The following is a 22,008-nucleotide window of genomic DNA, read 5'->3' as shown; positions in this document are numbered from 1 at the left end:
AATCATCCACATTTTGAGATAAGAGTAATAAGCCCAGCGGGAGCAGCAGCCGCACACCAGACAAATGAGCATTTGGGTTGTATGTTAAAGGTGCAGTATGTAGATTTTTATTTTTTTTGGTCTAAACAAACTCAATAAGCAAGTTTGTTTGCATGACTTAATAAACAAACTTAAAGGACAACACAGTTTCATACAGTTTTACTTTGTTTATATGTGGCGGACCCTGCCACCTTTCTAGCTTCAGACAGTGTTCTGGGGACATTATTTTCCTCTGAGAACAGCTTGTTTATTCAGTTATGGAAAAAATAAATATTTCTTCGCCAAAACTACACAGTGTCCCTTTGATACATAAACTGTGTGTTTTTTCTGTCAGTTTGGAGGCAAATGAGCACCACATACAGTAGCTCACATTTCCAGATATTCTCGTGCCTTAATGAAATCAGATACGCAGCTTCACATTACAAAACCTCCCATAAAGTGCTTTTTAGAAAACCGCAGCAGCTGACAAACAGACCCAACTGATCATTTTTCACCGCCAACCTGCAGTCGGTTTATGTTTTAACGAATGCAAAGGTGTCCAAATGTCTGTGCTCATTGGAAATTTGACCCATCCTCCCCCTTAACAGCAGCGTGCACACTAGAGATTGTGCTCTGCAGAGCTGAAAGGAATCCTGATACACACTGTAGCTGGCCTGAATCCATACATTTGAATCTTGACAAAACTGATGGCTCGTGACATCCATAACACACTGGATTTCGACCTTGGACGATATAGCAGAGGTTTCTTCTCTCATACAAAACATGTCCAATAAATCCAGATTTCCCTCGGAGTCCGTTTATGTGCAACATTCAGGAAATCAATCTCCACGTCTCCCACTTGAATGGCAGCTACTGGAGGGGTGTCATCTTAAAAAAAAAAATTCTGGAGGGGCTATTTCTATACTCTCTGACTTGGTGATTTGTGATGCTGAGCTAAACACACACACACACACACACACACACACACACACACACACACACACAAAACAAACAAACAAAAAAAATTAGAAGGTTTTTTGAATAGAGACACCTCCAAGCTCCTTTATCATGGTCACTGGGGCCATCACAACCCATTCAGTCCCTACAGAGATCAGAAACAGAGAACTGAGTCCTACACACACACACACACACACACACACACACACACACACACACACACTTTCTTGACTGTTGATGTTTTGCAAATACTCCCGTTGATGGGTTGGAAAGGAGGAAGGTGAAGTGGGATCGTCTTTGCCCCAAATGAGGGATGTATGGACGTTGTGCAGATTACTCGCAGGATGTATAGCTGTCGAAAACCAATACCAGTGTGAAGGTCAGGCCGTAGTGGGCATTGCTACAATAATGATAAAGGACAGTGGTAGGAGATAAAAATGACAATACACATTTTCTGAGTTGGTTGACATTTTGCTGCCATCTAGTGGTCCAGAGACTGAACTGTCCATCCCACACTATATCCCAAAATCCAGACTACATACTAATTCAAAGCAGGTTTTGAGTCTGTATGTGTTCGTATGTTCACACTGGAGAACTGACAAAATAAAGTAGGAACTCCCTGCTGAAACCAAATCAAAGATTAGGCAAGCAGAACTGCAACTAAGTTTTTTTTCCATCATTTATTAATCTGTGGATTCTTTTCTCAATGTCAGAAAATGCTGCAAAATATCCTTCATGATGTTTTCGATCAGATGTCCAAAACTCAAACATATAAAAAGAAAAACAGTAAAAAGTCACAGCGAATAGGCTGAAACCAGAGAACTGATAATCATAACTGTTGCCGAATAATGTTCAGCTGATTGACTCAGTTTTAATGTATGGTGCACAACATACTGTATACAATTAGTATTTAGTACGGAACTGGAGCAGCAAATTGTACTTATTTTATAAATATAATTGTGTTTATTACCAATATTTTTGTTTATTTAGTCTTATTTTTTACCTTGCCCTTACATTTTTGTGTTGTTCATTTCTTCTTCTTCTTCTTCTTCTTCTTCTTCTTCTTCTTCTTCTTCTTATTATTATATCCTTGCTATTATCTAGGTGACTATTGTTGTGTGTCTTGTGCAACAAAAGGGGCCTAATTAAAACACACAGGTTGTTTCCATTTGTATATCATTTATTTAACACGAACACTTTCACATTAATCAGTTGAATCATGTGTCTTCACACAGAATAGTAATGGCACACAGTGTATGAAAACCTTAGTGATCAGGTTCAATCAGTAGCTAAAAAATATTACTTGGCAAAAGTGGTGTTAACCTATAAAATCAGTCAATGTGAATCTAAACTGTAACACATTAACAGTCAACATGATAAAAACCTGTAACTGAATGTTGCCCAAGAGTAACAGAAGTTTCATCGCTCATTCATTTTGTGTAGTTCTGTAGTCATTGTACTTTTAATAAAGATTCAGCCTGGATTCACTTCCCTTCTTGCTCCTCCCACTCACTGTAGCCTCCTTTATAATGTCTCGCCCTGAGAAGAAGAAGCATAAAGAGAGGAGCTCAGTCTCTTGTCACTGATGTTTGTTTTTACACTCAAAGGTCATCCAGTGTTCAACAAACCAGAGCAGCATCCAAGGACATTGAACTCGAGTCGCAGCGCTGGGACTGATTAATTATTAAGTAACAACGCAGCAAAAATGTACCATTTATAGAGCTGGATATGTGTGCGAGACCCATATTATCAACATTATTGAAATTGTTGTTTCTTTGTTGATAATTTCAGTTCATTTTTGGAAGTTGTCAACTAAAACTCTTACATATTGCACCTTTCAATGTGACCCTTTAGATTGAACCTATGTAATAATATCAGATGGAAAATTTGCATGTAATTTGAATACTTAAAATCAGTGTTTGAAGCATAATTACTACTTAACAATATGTTGCATGCGGGTAAACAGGTGCATCAGCTGTTACTCGCCTGCTAAATCCCAGCTGACGGGCGATGTCCAGCGCTGTTGAGCTCCTCTTGCCACTTCGGCAGTGAAACACGATGTTGTCGTCATCTTTCCCAGGAGCCCTCACTTCAAACTTCTGCTGAAAGTGCTCTGGGGACAGCCTCAGAGACTCCTCCAGGTTGCCCACTGATATTCACAAACATACAGACGAACAATATGGAAGTAAAGGTCTAAAGAAAATCACTTTACATGTGCTACTACTTACGTGGGATGTTGACAGCATCTGCAATGCGTCCAGCCTGGTACTCGTCGGGATTTCTCACGTCAAACAGCTGAACGTCACGATTGGACAGCATGGTCTTCAGCTGCGAGTAGGTCACCACTGAAGCTAAAGTGGAAACACAAAAGATCACATGAAGTTCAGATTCACTTTTTGCCAAATTACCAATTCCTGTAAAACCTATAAACTCACCATCCATTGATGTGATAGTAAGCTGTGTTCATTTACTGCTGGTCAATGTCACTGTGAGGGTAAACCAGAGCTTTCCCTCCTGACAGACTACGTATATTGTTGTCCATTTGAAACAAAAATGCCAGAGTCGACCAAACTCCCTGTTTCGAACAATCGCACGAAAAACACTGAATACACATTCTTCAGTCCATTCAGTCTGACAATGCTGGCAGCAGCGGTGGAGGAAGTACTCAGGTTTTTACTTAAACGTACCACAAGAAACTGTTAATTTATGATACAGTCTCAGACACCATCAGCAATAAGATTGGCTATTATAATTATTAGTTTTTCTTGATGTCTGTTAGCGGGTCAGATAAGTCAAAAAAATTAAAACTATTTTTTTCAAAGGAGTGCTGAGGATGAATTGAGGGGTCGCACAGCCTGAGGAAAGAAGCTGCTCTGTAGTCTGGTGCTACGGCACTAAAATAAAGTTCACTTGTTTCACCAGAATAAAAAAAAGAAGAAGTCGTAGTAGCTTTAGGTACAAATGGTAAAACCCCAGTGTAGAAATACTGAAGAGGGTTAGGTTAACTGTAAAAAAAAGAAAGTGAGATTTGACTTTTCTTTTCCAAAATTCTGACGTCAAACTGAGTTTGGGGTTTTACCATTTTTACCTAAAGATAATACAATGAACTTTCATTATAGTTTTGAAAGTCAGAATTGCGAAAAGTAAGAACTCTCAGTTGATAGAAAGTTAAATATGCATTTAAAATTTTACTTAAATGATGCAAAATATACATAAAGTACAAAAAATATGCAGAATGTCCCATTTTAGAAAATGGAGCCTATATTATTATATATGTTATGATTATTGGTGCATTCATGTGTACATCACTTTATTAGGTCGACAGAGGATGCTGTCAGCCTGTCAACACAGCACCCCACACAGCCCACACACCTGGATCAGCCCAACACGTATGTAAGAGTGCTGTTTATGGACTTCAGCTCAGCATTTAACACGGTCATCCCCCACAAACTAATCCACAAACTGAGCAACATGGACACACATGGATGATGGACTTTCTCAGCAACAGACCACAAAACGTCAGGATGGGAGGCTGCACATCATCCACTCTCATCCTGAACACTGGCACACCACAGGGGTGTGTCCTCAGCCCCCTCCTCTACTCCCTCTTCACCCATGACTGCTTCCCCATCCACCCCACCAACACCATCGTCAAGTTTGCTGATGACACGACCATAGTGGGACTGATAACTAATACCAACGAGTCAGCCTACAGGGAGGAGATTCAGCATCTGACAGAATGGTGTTCGGACAACAACCTGGACTTAAACACCTCGAAAACCAAGGAACTGACTGTGGATTTCCGGAAATCCAGACGCACAGAGCTCTCTGCCCTCTACCTGCTTGTCATTTATCTTGTTGTATATATTTTACTATTTTTCTCTATTTTAAGACTTGTTTATATTTGATATCTATTTGTCAAACCAAGAGCTGCTACCCGTGTTTCGTTGTTTTTGAAACAATGACAATAAAGATCTAGTCTATTCTATTCTATTATTAGTAAAGGCTATTAAGGCTACAAGACTATCAGCCCACATAATTTATTAATGCAAAATCTTATATTAACCTGCAAATATTCCCTTGACTATATTTTGTATTAGCCTATATTTTGTTATTATTAAAGAAACTAAAGTTATCAAATAGATGTCAAAGAAAAATAAAATATCTGCCTCTGAATATAGTAAAAAGCAGCAGAAAATGAAAATATTCAGGCAGCTCGAACTTGAGTCAATGTAGGCTCATTACCTTGCACCACTGGCTGGCAGCATTACGCACGAGCAGCTTATTATAATGCAATAACTACTGCAGTGACAACACCTCATAAAATGTTTACAGCGATCAAACACACCGACCACTGTGATAAAGGACATTATGACACCCAGCAGATTAAGAATCGACCATAAAGTGAGAGGAGGCCAACAGGAATATGACGACGGGGCTGTAAAGGTGATTCCAGCTGTTTGTAATGCAGGAAATAAATGTTTACCGCTGTCGGAGGTTGTAAAAGTCCGAAAAACTGAAGCATAGGTCGGGTAGGACCTGCGGTTCGCTTCCGCAACAACCTGGCACAAACTTCGAGACAGCAGACAGGACAGCATGATGAAGACAAGTGCGCCCTGGAGATTAATGTGAGGCGTCATCGCGACTGTGCACTTTCACTTACAGACGTGTCTCTTCTTCTCTCTTCATCGTCCCACACTGCAGGCTGCTTCTGCTGCCGCCATCCTCAGGTTGGAAAAGTTAGAGTCAGGATACATCGTGCAAGACAGTCTTTTTTTATTGGAAACCAAGAATTGTAAAGTATTAACTTGCCTGTGTGGCGTTGGTATGAGATTATTATTATTATTATTATTATTATTATTATTATTATTATTATTATTATTTTATGTAAGATATTAAATTAAATGCTTTAATTATTTTCACCAAGACAGTGTTGAGTGAGATCACATTGAAATATAGTTTTGTTACTGAATACAGGAGTTGTGTAACACAATACAATGGATTAGAAAATGTAATCTAACCTGAATTACTTCAAACTAATACTGTACCTTATACTAAAAGCCACAAAATAGTCAAAACTATACAAAACTAATGTTCTACAACATTTCTGATGCTGGTTTTTGAAGACATATTTTAGACACCTAGGCCTGCTTAATATGATGTAAAATGGCCTAATAATAGTTTCTTATTTTTTTGTAATTTGATAATGTAATCTCGATTATATGTAATCAATTACTACCCAACCCTGCACTTTGAACATGCGTTTTCCACAGAATTAAACGATCCCCCCCCAAAAAAGATGATATGGTCAGTTAATCAAATATTTAAGAAACAGAAATTAAAATAAAGTAAAGAATGTGCATCAACACATTAATACTACAATTATGAATACAAAATCAAACCAAATGAAGAAGTACACTCACACTGACTTTCCTGAATTAAGCAAAAACAAGAAACACTAACAAAACTGAGAGTCTGGAGCCAGACTTAGACTAACATATGAACCAGATGCTAACATCAGAATACTAACATGCTCACAATAACAACATGCTGATGTTTAGCAATGTTCACCACTTTAGTTTATGAGACAGCATGCCAACACAAAGTAGTCTACAGCTAAGGTTGATGGGAATGTCATCAGTTTTTAAAGTATTAGGTCATAAATTAACGTATTAACAAACTGGAATTTTGATGTCACGGTGTTGCCAGAGGTAAGCTCAGAGGATCACTGAGGTCATTAGGATTAATCATCTGAGGAACATGAATATCTATACAAACTTGGGGGCCAATATGGAGAAAATGTTGAGAAATGTCAACCTAATGATGACAAAAGAGAAAAAGCATAAACATCGACAAAGTCAGTAGGGTACATGAATCTGAAGAACATGAATATACAAACTTGTGGGTTAAAATGGAGAAGATGTCAAAATAGTTCACAGGATATGTGGAAATGTCGATCTAACGGTGACAAAAGAGGAATAGCCAAAGGGTCAACCAAGTCAGTAGGGTAAATCCTCTGAGGAACATGAATATCTATACAAACTTGTGGGCTCATATGGAGAAGATGATGAAATAGTTCACAGGATATGTGGTAATGTCGATTTAATGTTGACAAAAGAGGAAAAGGCAAAAGGTCATCAAAGTCAGTAGGGTAAATCCTCTGGGAGACATGAATCTCTGCGCGCATCTTCATGGCAATCAATCCAATAGTTGATGGAAATATTCAGACATGAAGAAAAAAACTTTAACCTCATGGTGGTGCTTGAAAAACAAGTTGTGGGATCACCAAAGTCAGAGTGATTTATCCTCTGGGAAACGTGAATGTCTGTACCCAGTTTCATGGCAACACATCAAGTTGTAGAGATTTTTCAGTCTGGACCAGAACTGTGTTGCTAACATGGTGAAACTTTTTTTTAATAAAGTTTAATCTGGAGGAAACATGAATGCTTTGCTGAACTGATTGCAGAATCTACAGGGATTCTTTAGGAACCAATTCAAGACAAAACCTTAACTACAATGTTGTAACACTAATATAGAACTAAAGCTATTTTATTGTATTTTCCACTGATGGATCTACTGATCCTGATTCAGAATTACAGTCTGTCACAGCTGAATCTCTCACAGATGGATTTGTCACACTTGTCCAGCAGATGTCCTCATTAGGTTCACCATTTGCTTGTTTATATGTCTCAATCATGCATCTGGCAGAGTCAATTCAGTTCTTGCACAGAGGACAGATCTCACCCCTGACCCTGCCAGTACAATAAATGAGTTTCACTAAAACTGGAAAGACAGCTTACATGATGGGAAAGTTGTATGCCTTCTAAGCCAGGAGGGCGTTAAGGTAAATAGAAAGCTTGAACATAAAGAACAGAAGATTATAGACATTGCCCAACCTTAGATGCCATTGAACAGTACTCATGCTGTAGGCTTCTTCATGCAGAGGGCTTCCCACAGAATATGCTCTCGTTCAGTCATCCCTCTGTGCAGGCCAGTCATCTTCTTCAACACCAAACAGCTGCTTATATCGACTATATCACGATATAAAGACACCCAAAATGTATGATGATGTATAGTCTCATATCACGATAATGATGAATCGTTATAGTGCCCAGCCCTTACTTGAATATAATGATTTACTAATGCATGTAGTTACTTTACACCACCACAAATAATGGAAAATAAGTGCACAAAAATAGAGAAACACAGAGGATGAATCACTTCTTCTGGCCTGTTGAGTGGTTTACACTGTAGCTTGTGAAATCTGTTGTTTTAAAAAAGGGTGATTGGAAATCTAATCCATATGCTAGAAACTTAATCATCCACTGCGACAAATCTCTTTTAATGAACCAAAAAAAAAACATAACTGGACTTCAGAGAGGCTTTTGATTCTGATGCAGTAGCCTATAGCCTACTGGTCATTTTAGGGAGCTTTGTGTAGAAAGCAGAAATGACTGCGCAAAGGGGGAAGTGGAGAAAGATGAAGAAAACCTTATTGGACTGTTTAGTTAGTGCATGACTCATTAGTGATACAGAAAACCCCCACACATTTTTTCCAGTCCAACCAGACCCTATTGTCCAACTCATGTCCCAGCAGTGTGCTGAGCCTCATCCAAACACAGGCACGCCTCGGACTGACCCACATCGGCTGTAAAGCGGGTGGACTGAGAGTATTCATTATTTTTTCTTTGAACGATTCTCACCACAACTATAGACACATTTACTAAAGTTATTTTCATTACAGACTTAATTCTTTGTTTCAGTCGGGTTGTGACGTCGTTTACAAAAAATGCAGACACCCCTACGCTGATGGTACAGTCCAAAACAGAGCGTCATATGACTTCCTGACTCAGCTCGGAAGCCACAGTGAAAACAGTGAGACAAGACAGTTTCTCGTTTATTCGTCTTTTGGCAGGTTTGTTTCGCTGTAAACTGTCACAATGCCGATGCTTTGTGGAGGAACTTCCGAGCCCACTGCGGCTGACGCTGAAATCCAGCAGCTCTGTGACGCAGTAAGTGGAAAACATATAATTACACCGTTAGTTTATTTCCTTGAAACTCTCCACACACACAGTGAACTTGGCCTGGCTTTCATTTTGTGTCACTGTCATGTCATTGTTGCTCAGATGAAGACCGACGCAGAGACAAAAGCAGGGAAGACTTTTGATACTTTCACAGCCAAGAGCTACACGAAGCAGGTTGTGGCCGGGATGAACTACTTCATAAAGGTAATTTCCAGTGTTGTGTTCATGGCTTGTTTTCAATTCCTCCAAGTGACAATAAATGCAGGTTTAAAGGGACAGTTCAACCCAGAATCAAAAAATACATGTATTTCCTCTTACCTGTAGTGCTATTTATCCATCTAGATTGTTTTGGTGTGAGGTTCAGAGTTTTGGAGATACCAGCCGTAGAGATGTCTGCCTTCTCCCGAGTGTAATGCAACTAGATGGAGACTCGAGACTTGTGATGCTCAAAGCCGGCAAAAATAAGGTTGCTCAAGATAATCCACAGACCTTTTTTTCAACAGTTTCATGTGGGCTCTATTTTCCTTCCGCATAAACGCGCAAAAGAAGCTACTCATGGATGAGATGCTAGCTTACGAAGCTAACTAAGCTAGCTCATGTTTCAGCTCATCGATGTTTACATCCTGCGCTGTCGTGGGCACGAGCCTCTCGTCCGTGAGAAGATGCTCGCTTCTTCCTCAGGTGTATTTTGGTAGAAAGCGAATAGTTCCTGGATGAAACTAAGTGCCATGTTGCCATAGTCAAGACAAGGCAGACATCTCTACGGCTGATATCTTCAAAACGTGGCAACTCACACCAAAACAATCTCTACAGATAAATAACACTAGAGGTAAGAGGAAAAATATGTATTTTTGATTTGGGGATGAGTGGCCTCTTTAACATCTCCCTAATACCTTTACTTCCTTGCAGGTCCATGTGGGAGGAGAGGAACACGTTCACCTCCGTGTATACAAAGAACTGCCACATGCAGGAGGAAAGGTTTCGCTGACTGATATGCAGCATAACAAAACCCATGCTGACCCAATTGCTTACTTCTAATGGGATCTAAATCCAAACCAAGCAAAGCACCAGTGCCTACAGGCTGCAGTCTCATTATACCCAGTTATTATCAGATTACCCTGACTCAGTATACAAAACAATGTTGTCATTCCTAACATGTAATAACAAACTGTTTTCGTACCGTAGATCATGTTTAGAGTTTGTCAGAATGGAAATATTTTGTACAAGATTAATAAATAAATCTGATTGTTGTGATTCTCTTAAGTGTTGTTTTTCTGTCTGTGGTATCTGATTTGTGAGACAGCTGCAGTTCGGGGCGTAGGTCCTCAGCTAGCGGATGCAAAGAAGGCAAACAAAGTCCATTCTTAAACGTAAGGTCTTTGTCAGCGGTGGACGTTGCTCCAGGTTCTTCATTGATATTATTGACCTTTTAAGATTACACTGTCTTCCTCTTCTGTGGTCCACTCAGACACAGATTTGTGCAACAACACACAACTCACTGTTGGTTCCTGTTAATGTCATCTATTTCTTGTTCCATAAAATCCAACATCTACCCTTTACACACAGTCATCAGGTTCATGATTCACTTACAGTTCAGTGGATGTGATTCATAAGTGTGTGTTAAGCTTATACAATGTGGAGGAAAGTATACAGTCATGGTCTAAAGTTAAAATACACTAGGTTGAATTTGATTGATAGCCTTTTTAAACTTGTTTGAACACAATAATCCTGTGACAGCCCAACCCTGAATGAATAAGAATCCTCTGAGCTATTTTATGGATACATGCACATATTCCTATTTTAAGCTGTTGACCATATTATGGAAAAGAAATTCAAACTCTGAAATGTAATATTTACAATATTAATAAGGTAATAATACACACTCAGACATATTTCTATAATTGAATAAACAAACCATCAACAGAGGAGAAGAAGGTCCCCAGAACAATGTTTTAAGCTAGAAAGGTGGCAGGGTCCGCCAAATATAAACAAAGTAAAACTGTATTGTCCTTCAAACAAAGTTTGTTTATTCATTCATACAAAACAAAGACAGTTTTTGTTTATTTAGTTTGTTGAGGCATTAAATAAAATCCATCAATCAAGATGTTTTGCCACTAAAGATTTCCTGCCCAAAAATACATGGAGTACCTTTAACAAGAACTATAAGAAAAGTATAAATATTTGTTGCATGATATATATTTTCAATGTTTACGGTTATTATCATGATCAATTATTAATCATCAATCATCAATTATTAATTATTATGATGAGATAGCATAGCACTCCACCTTGAGATCTCCACTAGAATTGGAGATCTGTGTGTTTCAATGATGTGTAACAGCATGAGTTTGTTAAGACTAGACCAGTGGCAGGTCAGTGGGGTTGAAGTATTCAAGTATTTATCTCTGGAAGAAAATCTACATACTTTCTGTGCACACAGGTCAAATTGTCATGTTTACCAATTAAATAGTTTTAAAGGTTTATCAAGACCCCCTAACCCGAAACCTAAACCTGATGATTCTTTCAACTTTTCCAGCAGAACAATGTCAACATCCCTCTTCAGACATCAGTGAAATGAAATCGACTCAATCCTCATAACCTGATTAATCACAGTTCTGTGAAACGTAAGCAGTTGTCCCCAAGACAGACGAAATAATGCAACCAGGCCAGAAAAACTGTTGACTGTACATCAGTGACCACTCCTGTTACTTCACAATTTAGACTAACTGACTCACACTGCAGTTTCGTTGAGCCACATGAATATTTGTAAATCCCTAAATGTCAGTCACACCCGTGTTAGGTTCATCTTGTGACTACAGTTCCTCTTTGTTGAGCATAAGTTGCAGGATTTTGTTTCCAACGAAAAGATTAAATAACTAGCAGACAGTTGATGTCCCTCTATCTGTCCCTCTCTTCAACCTTCATCACTTTCACAAGCCCCTTCAGCTCTTCCTGATCCTGCCACTGCCATCTGCCCTGTAATCACTTCAGTCCCCTCACCTGAGCTTCACACCTGGATCTCATCAGTCACTCATTCTCTCTAGAAACAAACATGGCCGCTTCCCCTGTGTGGATAGCTTCGTATATTCATTTGATTGTTGAAGCTCGAGTTGTTTTAAGATCAAATTTTATACATTATGTGGACAAATTTACATTTATTCCTTAAATTACCAACAGAACACGATTTTAAATCAAAAATATTGTGAAGAAGCTGCTTTGCAATCACACTGACAGCTCGGATTTGACAAGCTGGTTGTTGAATGAAATCAGTCTGTGACTGCATGAGAGTATTGTGAGTCCAGTGATGCTGCTGTCGAAGCGTCCCTGTTATTTGCAGCTTATAAAACAGGAGAAAATAACAGTTACAGGTTCCTCTCAGTGTGAACAGAAGCAACAGATGCCTGCATGCTTATTTTAGAGAAGCCTTGTTGGTCATGATGCTCATGATATATTCAGCTTTCTTATGTTTTTGAATCACCTAACACTTGTCATATGATTGTAGCAGCAGAGGTGTGACTTACTGTTGTGAACATCCTGTGTCAACATAAAGACACATTTTCAGGAAAAGAGGAAGGTGAGTATGAGGAAGGTGAGGACATCCCCTCTGCTCCTCCTTCTCGTCGTACTTCTCTTCTTGCAGTTATTCAGTTGCTGTGTTGGCAGAGTTGTCCTTCACCCGCAGTTTTGATGAGGATACCAGAGAGAAAAACATATTGTGTTGGAGAGAACAAAAGGCGACCGCACACACACGTCTTGTTAATCAACAGACACCTGGGTTTTATTGTACACACCCCTTATATGACGAGCACTTCCGGTGTCACGCAAAAAATTGAGAGCACGTACGCCAACACCCCCACTTGCTCTCACATTGGCATGTTCAACATAAAATAAACAAAAATACAATGATCCCCTCAAAGGTCACTTTACATATTACAGTACCCCAAACATAAACATTTCTTTGCATATTACTGAACCAAAATATCTTCACACAAATATTTTTGCATATTATTCTCCAAACATAAATGTCACAAATTTTTTCAACTTAGACTTTGTTGGTGGCTTTGTCATAACATCTGCCACCATTTGTTCTGTTGGACAATAGTCCAGCATTACCTTGCCATCATTAACAGCTGACCTTACAAAATGCTATTTTATGTCAACATGTTTACATCGTTGTCTCTGTACAGGATTTTTAGCTAAGGCTATGGCGCCTTGGTTATCTTCATGAACCTTTGGCTGCATGTAATGAGATCCATCAACACCTTGTAACAGTTGAACCAAATACATACATTCTTGTATAGATCAGTGACCTCTCTCTGTCTTCAGATGAGGAAGGTGAGTTTGTTGGTGAATATTCAAAAGTTGAGTACAACCCTGTGCTGTCTTCTGATGATGAAGGTGAGTATGAAGAAGGTGAAGACAACCCCCCAGTGTCTTCTGATGATGAAGACAGTGATTTTTCTGTCCTCCTTGTAGGAACACATGTCCATCGCCTCTGCATTTCATTGAGGTTCTGTTACTTGCATCCTTTCATCTGCAAGCTGACTGTTGTCAGCTAAGAGGCCCTTGGAGCCTCACCCCTCTTCACCTGGCAAGGAGGACGTTGTTGTCTTTACAATAAAACCATCAAATAGATGATTCCCAGGAGACCATATACCGTTATTTACAACTTTTAACACCATTTGTCCTCTTAAAACTGATGTTTCTTACATTTCTCTACGATTAAGATTGACTGAGATAAATGTAATGTGTAAAATTGTCCTGTGCTCCGTGGACCCACAGTACCCTCTAATGGTGAGTCCTGGTATGATTGGGACAAACTGTGTAAGGACCTTCTCCATAATACGTTATTTTATTATTACTAGTAAATGTTTCTGGTATATCTTCTTTTTAAACAAGTATTAAGCTAGAACTAGAAGAAATATGTATAAGTGACCAATTCTACTGTATATTCAAGTGTGTTTTTATGTTTTGATCCAGTTTTAATTCCTTTTGAATGTTAAGTGATTTTAATCACGTCATATTATTTCATTGTTAGACAGAGTCCATGTATTTAGCCATTGTGAGGTTTTGGGAAAGGTGAAACATGATTTTGAAACATTTAAAATGATAGTTTAGTTTTAGTTAGTTCCTGTGAATGCTCACACTACTCTGAGACAAAAGAGTGTGCTCATTCATTTATAGGCTAAATATAAATCACTATTTTATCACATTTCTCTTAAATCCAGCTCCATTATAACACATCTTTCAAATTCATACTCCTGATTTCTTTCCCCACAACAGACAAGTCCTGTGATTTTCAGGCTGATATCATTAAATTTGACCATTTACAACAGGGGGAACGCATCCTGACAGCTTGGAGTATTGCTGTCAGATACTGTTCTGTTCCCCCTCTGTTCAATATGAAAGGAGGCTCACACATATTTCAAATTCATACTGCTGACTTCTTTCCCCACAACAGACAAGTCCTGTGATTTTCAGGCTGATATATTTAAATTTGACCATTTACATTGTGGTGTTAGAAAACCATCTACATCTTGACTGGTCTGGTTTTGAATCCAATAAACGACAACATCAGACATCTAAAACGTGAGTGACTTAATTCTCAGTGATGTGAGGTTCCTGTAGTCAATCATTTGCAGGTGTCTTGATATTTGTCAATAATATTTGGCTGTGATGCTTCTCAAACAACTCTGTACAATTGTTTTATCACCAGGGGCCTGTTCCAACAAGCAGACATGTTGAAAAACCAAATCTTTAGTTTCTTCTCCACTTAAATTTGGGACAAGCACCAAAGAAATCATTGACTAATTATTTATTTGTTCAAATGCCCTCAAAACAAACAAGCCTTTAGTTTTAGAGGGTGATATATCAAATGTATCTCATACTCTAAGACTTCAATCAAGTCATTCTGCCTCTGAGCACTAGATGGAGTGTGAGCACTTCCTGATGGGTCAGCACTCATACTCTGGGATACTTAATGTCCTGGCCAATACACAAGGTGGATACTGCTATACTTGTTTATTTTAAACTGATTAAACATATCTGTGGGTTATGGAGCAGTAACTATACTGAGGTGATCATTAACAGAGACTAGTTTGAAGTGTTATTGAATACTTAGTATATTACAGTACAATACTGCATATTGTTTTTTACTCTTGGCCTTTGGGAAATATATACAATATTATCTCCTTTGAAGGCTGTTCTTTATATTTAAATAAATACTTTATCAATAAATAAAACAGATACCTATAATAACTTTCAAGCTCTCATCTGTTTTTTTTCCAGCCGCAGTCAGCTGATTTGTCAGTGAAACAGCATCTGCTTTACAATCAACTTTCCTTTAGATGCTTTTTTTGCAAACTCCATGCTAACTTTCAAAAAGACACATTAGCATGCTAATATGCTAAACTAAAGATTGGTGAAACAAACATCCACAGAAACGCTGCAATTGAGTTTGCATCTCACACATCCCGTCCTCTATGGCCCAGTGGTAAGATGACGTGTTCTTTCTCCAGAATTTCTCCTCTGGCAGTAAAGACTCATCTTATCTCATCTTACTTCAGATTAACAGTGCCCAAGTGTTCAAAAGGCTTTAATAAGAGGAAGTGCAAGGAAGCTGTAATGCTGCATTGCCATATCATCAATTGAGAATTGCTTTGCTGAGAGGGAAGTAAAATACACTTGTTGGATGCCTTTATGACACATGGACATTACTGATTTGTAGCAGGATGTGATAAGATAAGCCTCCGTTGACTCCAAAGGGGGAATTTCTTGAGAAAGTACACTCCATCTAAACAAAAGGCCTTAGAGGGCAGGATACGTGAGAAGCCTACTACTTAGCATCAGCCCCTCTGTGGATGTTAGTTTCAACATCTTGGTGTGTGGGCTAGTATGCGAATAATTGCTGATCAGCACTAAACACACTACATCTGAAGCTGATGGGAATGTTCATTAGCTAGGAGTTTACAAAAAATCACCAAAAGGAAAACGTGCTGCAGCTGGAAAAAGCACTGTATCAACAATGTACTTCAGTGTTTTAATTGAGAATCAAATAACGATACCACTCAAAATGTCATACGGTATGAAATTAATGAATTTTCCAAATGTTATCATGTTAAAACTTTTTAAATGAACCATTGTTCCTCCCTATGAATTACTTAAGACATTTTGTACTCATTCATATCAATTCATATTCAAACACGTTTGCATACAATCAACAAAACATATTTGTTTTTAAATATTATCCCAAATGACACATGATTTTATTACTACTTTCCCATTTGCCATCAATTGTTGTATAACCGTCCATCTTTGAAATCTACACAGTTGATTTTCTTGAGTAAAATATTCCCAGAAATGAAGTTAGTGATGAACTGGGATATGAACATGGCAAATAAAACTCCAGAGTGGCGCTTGCTCATGACTTAAGAAGGACAGAGGAGACAAAGAAACAAGATGAAGATAATGGAGCCCACATCTCACTGATGGCCGTGGTGTTTGATTGACAGGTTAGACGCAGCGCTCTGATCCAAAACCAAACTCTTCTTAAATCAAAGGCACTAAAATAAAAGTTAATAAAAGAATGAAGTTATGATTGTAACATATCAACTTAAATGATGCAACGAGTCTTTGTTTTAAAACCAAATATAGTTAATTGATGAATGATGGTTTTATATTAAACATTAAATTGTTGCCTTTTTAAGTCCCATGAAATGATATTTTAATTAAAAAGTACATTTATTTCATTGATCACTACTAGTTTTCTGTTCATTGTTATATCCACCCCTCATATGGTTGAAGAGACAAGATTGTCAGCGCTATAAAGTTTTATCAGAAAAGTTAAATATGTAAAGTTTATGAATAAGAATATCAAGATTTAATGTGTCAAAAGCCTTTAGGAAATACACACAGGACACAGGCTATGCTTCAAACTTTCTTTATTTCTTGTGGAAGTTGTTCATTCAACTTGCTCCTTCCAAACAGCAACATTTTGATCTCTCTGTGTAATGTGACATTCAAAATCAAAAAGCAGAGCAAGCAGAGTACTGCAGCCTGTTGGCATTTAATTGTTGAAAGGTTCAAGGGGTTCATCTTGGGTTTTGTCCTCCTGCACGCCGCTCAGCTCAAGATGTCCTCCATGACAGGGAAGTGCTTGGAAGACCTGAAGGTGAATGTAGCGGGGTCCTCCAACACAAACCTGCCGGAAAAAGAGAGGACATTTGGTTTTTAATTATTATATTCATCTTGATCTCATGTTGTTGAAAATTGAGGAGCAGTGTTAAATGCTTGCCAAGATGTCACACTTCATTCAGTTCATGTATCTGAGACATTCTTGCTACTCTTTAAAATGAATATCACAATATTAATTACCTTGAAGAGGTAGTTTGTTCCCTCCACAACCTGTACCCTGTATTTAATTGCTCTGAATTCCTGGTATATCTTGTTTGTCTTTCTCTCCACGAGGCTCCTCACCTGTGTATGAAAGAATAAAATGTGATGTAAATCCAGACTGAAGTGCAGACCACAGAGTTTTATGTAGAGATTGTAAAAAGTGAAGACAGAGTGAAGCTCACCTGATCGCAAATCCACTGACTTTCCTTGTCAGCATCCATTGTCTTACTCCATCCTCCACACGTTTGATCCATTGTGTCAAGTTCTGTCGAGTTTAACAGAGAAGTCAACTTTGTGCTTTTATGTCTCAACTGTTTCAACTGTGTATCAAATACACATGTATTTATATGGAGTAGCCACACCTGGATACACCTGAAAGGTGGCCCCACTGCATGTTGGGTGGAGCTACATGTGTAAGCACAAACTTAACATGAGCATAGATTCATCTGACTACTTTCAGGTAATCAAATGTATGTTGCAATCAAACAAAGACTACAAATGTGTGGAGCTTTAGAAATCTGTTCATCTGGACATCAGAGAAGAAACACAACTAATTTTCTGTTGCTTTATTTAAGAAATCCCTTCACGAAATGAAGCGTTCAACTTTCTCCCTGTCAATGTTGAATATCCTGACCAACAGACACAAAAATGCATATAACTTTTACATGAGACTGCAGCTTTTCAGCCCAGGAAGGTAGAGAAACAGAACTATAGTCAGTCAAAGGTGAATTCACCAAAGATTCAGAGTTTTGACCTGCAAAGACAATTATAGTTTATATTTCCCCGGAAAGGTAAAGCATGAACATCAATGTACAGATCTAACTTGAATATAAATGTTAGTTTTGCAATAAATAAAACATTTAGATGAAATAACAAAAGTAAATACTTCTTCTAAACAACTTCCCCTTTCGGGCAAAATATCTGTCACATAGATGATGGCCATCCCACAATCATGTGTTAAAGTGAAAACTGATCAGGCCTTTGTTCTGTGTTTTGTTGAGTTGTGTATTGTTTCCAACAATGTTCAAACCCAGAGAAATACGTAACTTTACTTAAGCCAATGGTCCGTTATATTTGGTTGCCTTCCAAGGAAACATCAGATGATACATCAGAGAGTGAGGAAGGAAGAAGACGGTGAACATGACAGAGTGCAAGTTGAAAAAAACTCTAATACATTACCTAGTCCATGAGTATTTCTATCTCAGTCATGTAGTTAGATATTTATTTGCAGTGGTGGTTGTTAAAGATGACGTGTTCTTTCTCCAGAACTTCTCCTCTAGCAGTAAAGTCTTATCTCATCTTACTTCAGATTAACAGTGTCAGTGTTCAAAAGGCTTTAAAAAGATGAAGTGCAAAGAAGCTGTAATGCCACACTGTTATATTATCACCTTATTCAGTCAATATCGATCATTTGTTGGCAGTGATTGTTCTGTAACTTGTCGGTGTACTTCAGTCTTTCAATTGAGAATCAGATAACGATACCACTCAAAATGTCCTACAGGATGAAATTAATGAATTTTCCAAATGTCATCACATTAAAACTTTTTCAATGAACCCATTTTTTCTCCCTTTGAGGTACTTAAGACATGACTGTACTTTACTTATTTATATAAATTCATATTCAAACACGTTTGTATAAAATCAACAAACCATATTTGTTTTTTAAATGTTATCCCAAATGACACATGATTTTACTACTACTTTTCCATTTGCCATCATTTTTGTTTTACTGTCCATATTTTATATTTCCCCCAAAAGGTAAAGCATGAACATCAATGTACAGATCTAACTTGAATGTAAATGTTAATTGTGCTTCGATTGGAAAGGATGGGATTATTTAATGCCAAATGTAGTAGCAGTTCACCATCAAGCAGGGCTTCGTTAATCTCAATTAAAACATGATTCATATCCAGGTGTGCAGACAAGCTGCTCCCTGAAACAAGCTTCTTTCTGCGAGTGTTCAAACAAGTCAAATATAATGTTGCATGTAATCAAAAACCCACCTTATGTATTGGCCGAGATCAAAACTGTATGCATGTCTCATCAGTTCCTGATAACAAACAGTGCTCATACTCCATCTAGTGCTCAGAGTTAGGACTATAAATCCATAGAAATAAATGAAGAAAATTGATCCAGAACTTGCCTGAGAATTATCATGTTTCTAGGTTTTCTTCATTGTCAAGGTGAAACAGTGAAAGGTGTCGGTACATTCATGAGTACCTTGCAAACAGAATCTCCTAGTAGCTAATTCGGCATAAGTTACAATCAATCAAACTTTATTCATATAGCACCTTTTAAACAAACCAAAATGCAACTTAAAGTGATTCACCAGTGTTTGAAAAAACACGAGATATTAAGAATACAAACTACATAAACTGAGACAGCAATACAAAATGGGTAGTTAAAATAAGAAAAGATAAAGAGTAAAAGACACGAGCAATAAAAATAATGTAATGCACAACAATTGATACAAATATTAACTTAAAAAAGAAACAGTAGAAATGGGTCCAGTTTGCCAAAACGAACACAAATACAGACACAAACAGTGCACAGACACACACGTAGTACACACAATAAATCAATAGCCCTGACAGTAAAAACAAAGCCACAAAAAAAGACACTTTTGTTTTAACAATCCACAGCTGCAACATGCTAAAACTTTTTTGATTTGCACGAACTGGGACTGCAGTTGAAAATTAGCCTGTATGGCTGAACCTGGTACATTTACATGATAGACTTTGGTGCTCATGTTAATTAATATGCATTTTCACTTCTTTAAATTAAATAAACTAAAAACAAAACAAAGAATAAAACTGCCAAAGAGTTAATCACTGTTTATGTCATGATTTCTAATTTAAGCAGAGCGTTGTAGGCTGTATTCTCACAACTTAGAGTGCATCAACACAAGTAAAACTTCAAAATAAATAAAGCACTGACACACATAAAAAACATAGTTCCTCTTTTCAACACTTGAGGGAGCCAAAGGGCTTTTAACCTTTTGGAGCAGATGAAATTGTGTTTATAAAAAGGTGGAATGCACCTTTTTTGACAGTTACAGTATGATCTCTATTTCAATTTTATTCATTTAATCTAATTTATCAGTTTATTAAAGGGACAGTGCAGACTGATGAACATCACTGTAAATGTGTATGTTTTCATCTGTAGTCTCACAAAGTCACAAACTTACAAAGTCATTCTCAGAAAATAATATTAAAATGCAAAGATACTGAAATATTTTTTAAGCATGGACAGCCATAATAAAAGAGAACTGAAGTATTTTGTTAATAAAATGAATTATTATTATTACTATTGTACTCCAGCGTCAGGTAATAAATAAAACAAGCCACTCATAAGAAGATAATATGAGACATACTACGCAATGTCATTGGGAATATTCTCTGTTAGACTTTAATCACTTTCATTTCTTCATCCTGACCTAGAATTCAAAGATGAGTATTTAAGGCAGGACGTCCATTTAATCCCACTCAGGTGTGGTGACCTGCTGGACTAGAACATGTACAGAGAACATGTTCTAGTTCAGCAGAACATGTTGCTCCTCACACAAGCTTCAAACCTCTGCCAAGGCCCTACAGTTCAACTGACCTTGTGACAATGTCTAACTTGTCTGGAGGATTCAGTGAGACACAGGATGCCACTGAGAACATTCAGAAGATTTGTGATGAGGTGAGCTTCATTCTACCTACATTCTTCATGACCCCCACACACGACTCTCTGCTCTGTATTTCAGTCTGGATTTACCAACAGCAAAGCAAGAGGAAGGTCAGGGGGTCTCTTCAAGGGCTCCTCCTCATTTAGATGAAATAACAACTTACCCTTTCAGACAAAATATCTGTCAGATACAGTAGATGATGGCCATCCCAAAATTATTCTGTGTTAAAGTGTCTAGAACTGATCAGGCCTTTGTTCTGTGTTTTGTTGAGTTGTGTATTGTTTCCAACAACGTTCAAACCCAGAGAAATACATACGATTACTCAAGGTCATGGTTCGTAATATTTTGTTGCCTTCCAAGAAAACATCAGATGATACATCAGAGAGTGAGGAAGGAAGTCGGAGAACATCACGAGGTGTAAGTGAAATAAAACTTTAATACATCACCTAGTCCATGAGTATTTCTATCTCAGTCACGTAGGTAGGTTTTTATTTGCAATGGTGGTTGTTAAAGATGGCAGTAAAGTAATATCTCATCTTACTTCAGATTCACAGTGTCAAAGTGCTCAAAAGGCTTTAAAAAGAAGGAGAGAAGCTGTGATGCCACACTGTTTTATTATCACCTTATTCAGTCAATATTGATAATTTGTTCGCAGTGATTGTTCTGTAACTTATCGGTGTATAAACAGATAATGAATGATAAGCAGCTGTGCTCATATCTGATGACACATTGTTACATATCTACACAGACAGAAGACATGAGGCAACATTAGCATCTGGAGCTACGTTGTGACCGACCAGGTTATTTAATTAAAAAGTACATTTATTTCATTGATCACTACTAGTTTTCTGTTCATTGTCATAGCCACCCCTCATATGGTTGAAGAGACAAGATTGTCAACACTAAAGTTTTATCAGAAGAGTTAAATATGTAAAGTTTCTGAAT

The 22,008-nt window shown here is 37.8% G+C and overlaps 2 protein-coding genes across 2 annotated transcripts; one reads left to right on the top strand and one right to left on the bottom strand.

Moving 5' to 3' along the window:
- Positions 1-2,140: 2,140 nt before the first annotated feature.
- On the bottom strand, positions 2,141-5,643 carry LOC311249158 (thiosulfate:glutathione sulfurtransferase). Its single transcript, XM_084339965.1, has 4 exons — positions 5,462-5,643; positions 3,204-3,326; positions 2,962-3,124; positions 2,141-2,514 (listed from the first exon to the last, which is right to left on the bottom strand). Exons 1-4 carry the CDS (start codon positions 5,613-5,615, stop codon positions 2,460-2,462), a joined length of 495 nt encoding a protein of 164 aa, XP_084196091.1. The 5' UTR covers positions 5,616-5,643; the 3' UTR covers positions 2,141-2,459.
- A 3,179-nt stretch (positions 5,644-8,822) lies between these two features.
- LOC311249500 (cystatin-B-like) lies at positions 8,823-10,262 on the top strand. Its single transcript, XM_084340565.1, has 3 exons — positions 8,823-8,987; positions 9,102-9,203; positions 9,909-10,262. The coding sequence occupies exons 1-3, from the start codon at positions 8,916-8,918 to the stop codon at positions 10,035-10,037; spliced, it is 303 nt and encodes a 100-aa protein (XP_084196691.1). The 5' UTR covers positions 8,823-8,915; the 3' UTR covers positions 10,038-10,262.
- Positions 10,263-22,008: the final 11,746 nt, after the last annotated feature.

The sequence above is a fragment of the Pagrus pagrus genome, assembly GCF_965226575.1.
Source record: "Pagrus pagrus genome assembly, chromosome: 20".
Taxonomy (NCBI): domain Eukaryota; kingdom Metazoa; phylum Chordata; class Actinopteri; order Spariformes; family Sparidae; genus Pagrus; species Pagrus pagrus.
Note: the sequence above shows the minus strand (reverse complement) of the source record. Positions and strands in the feature narration are given on the sequence as shown.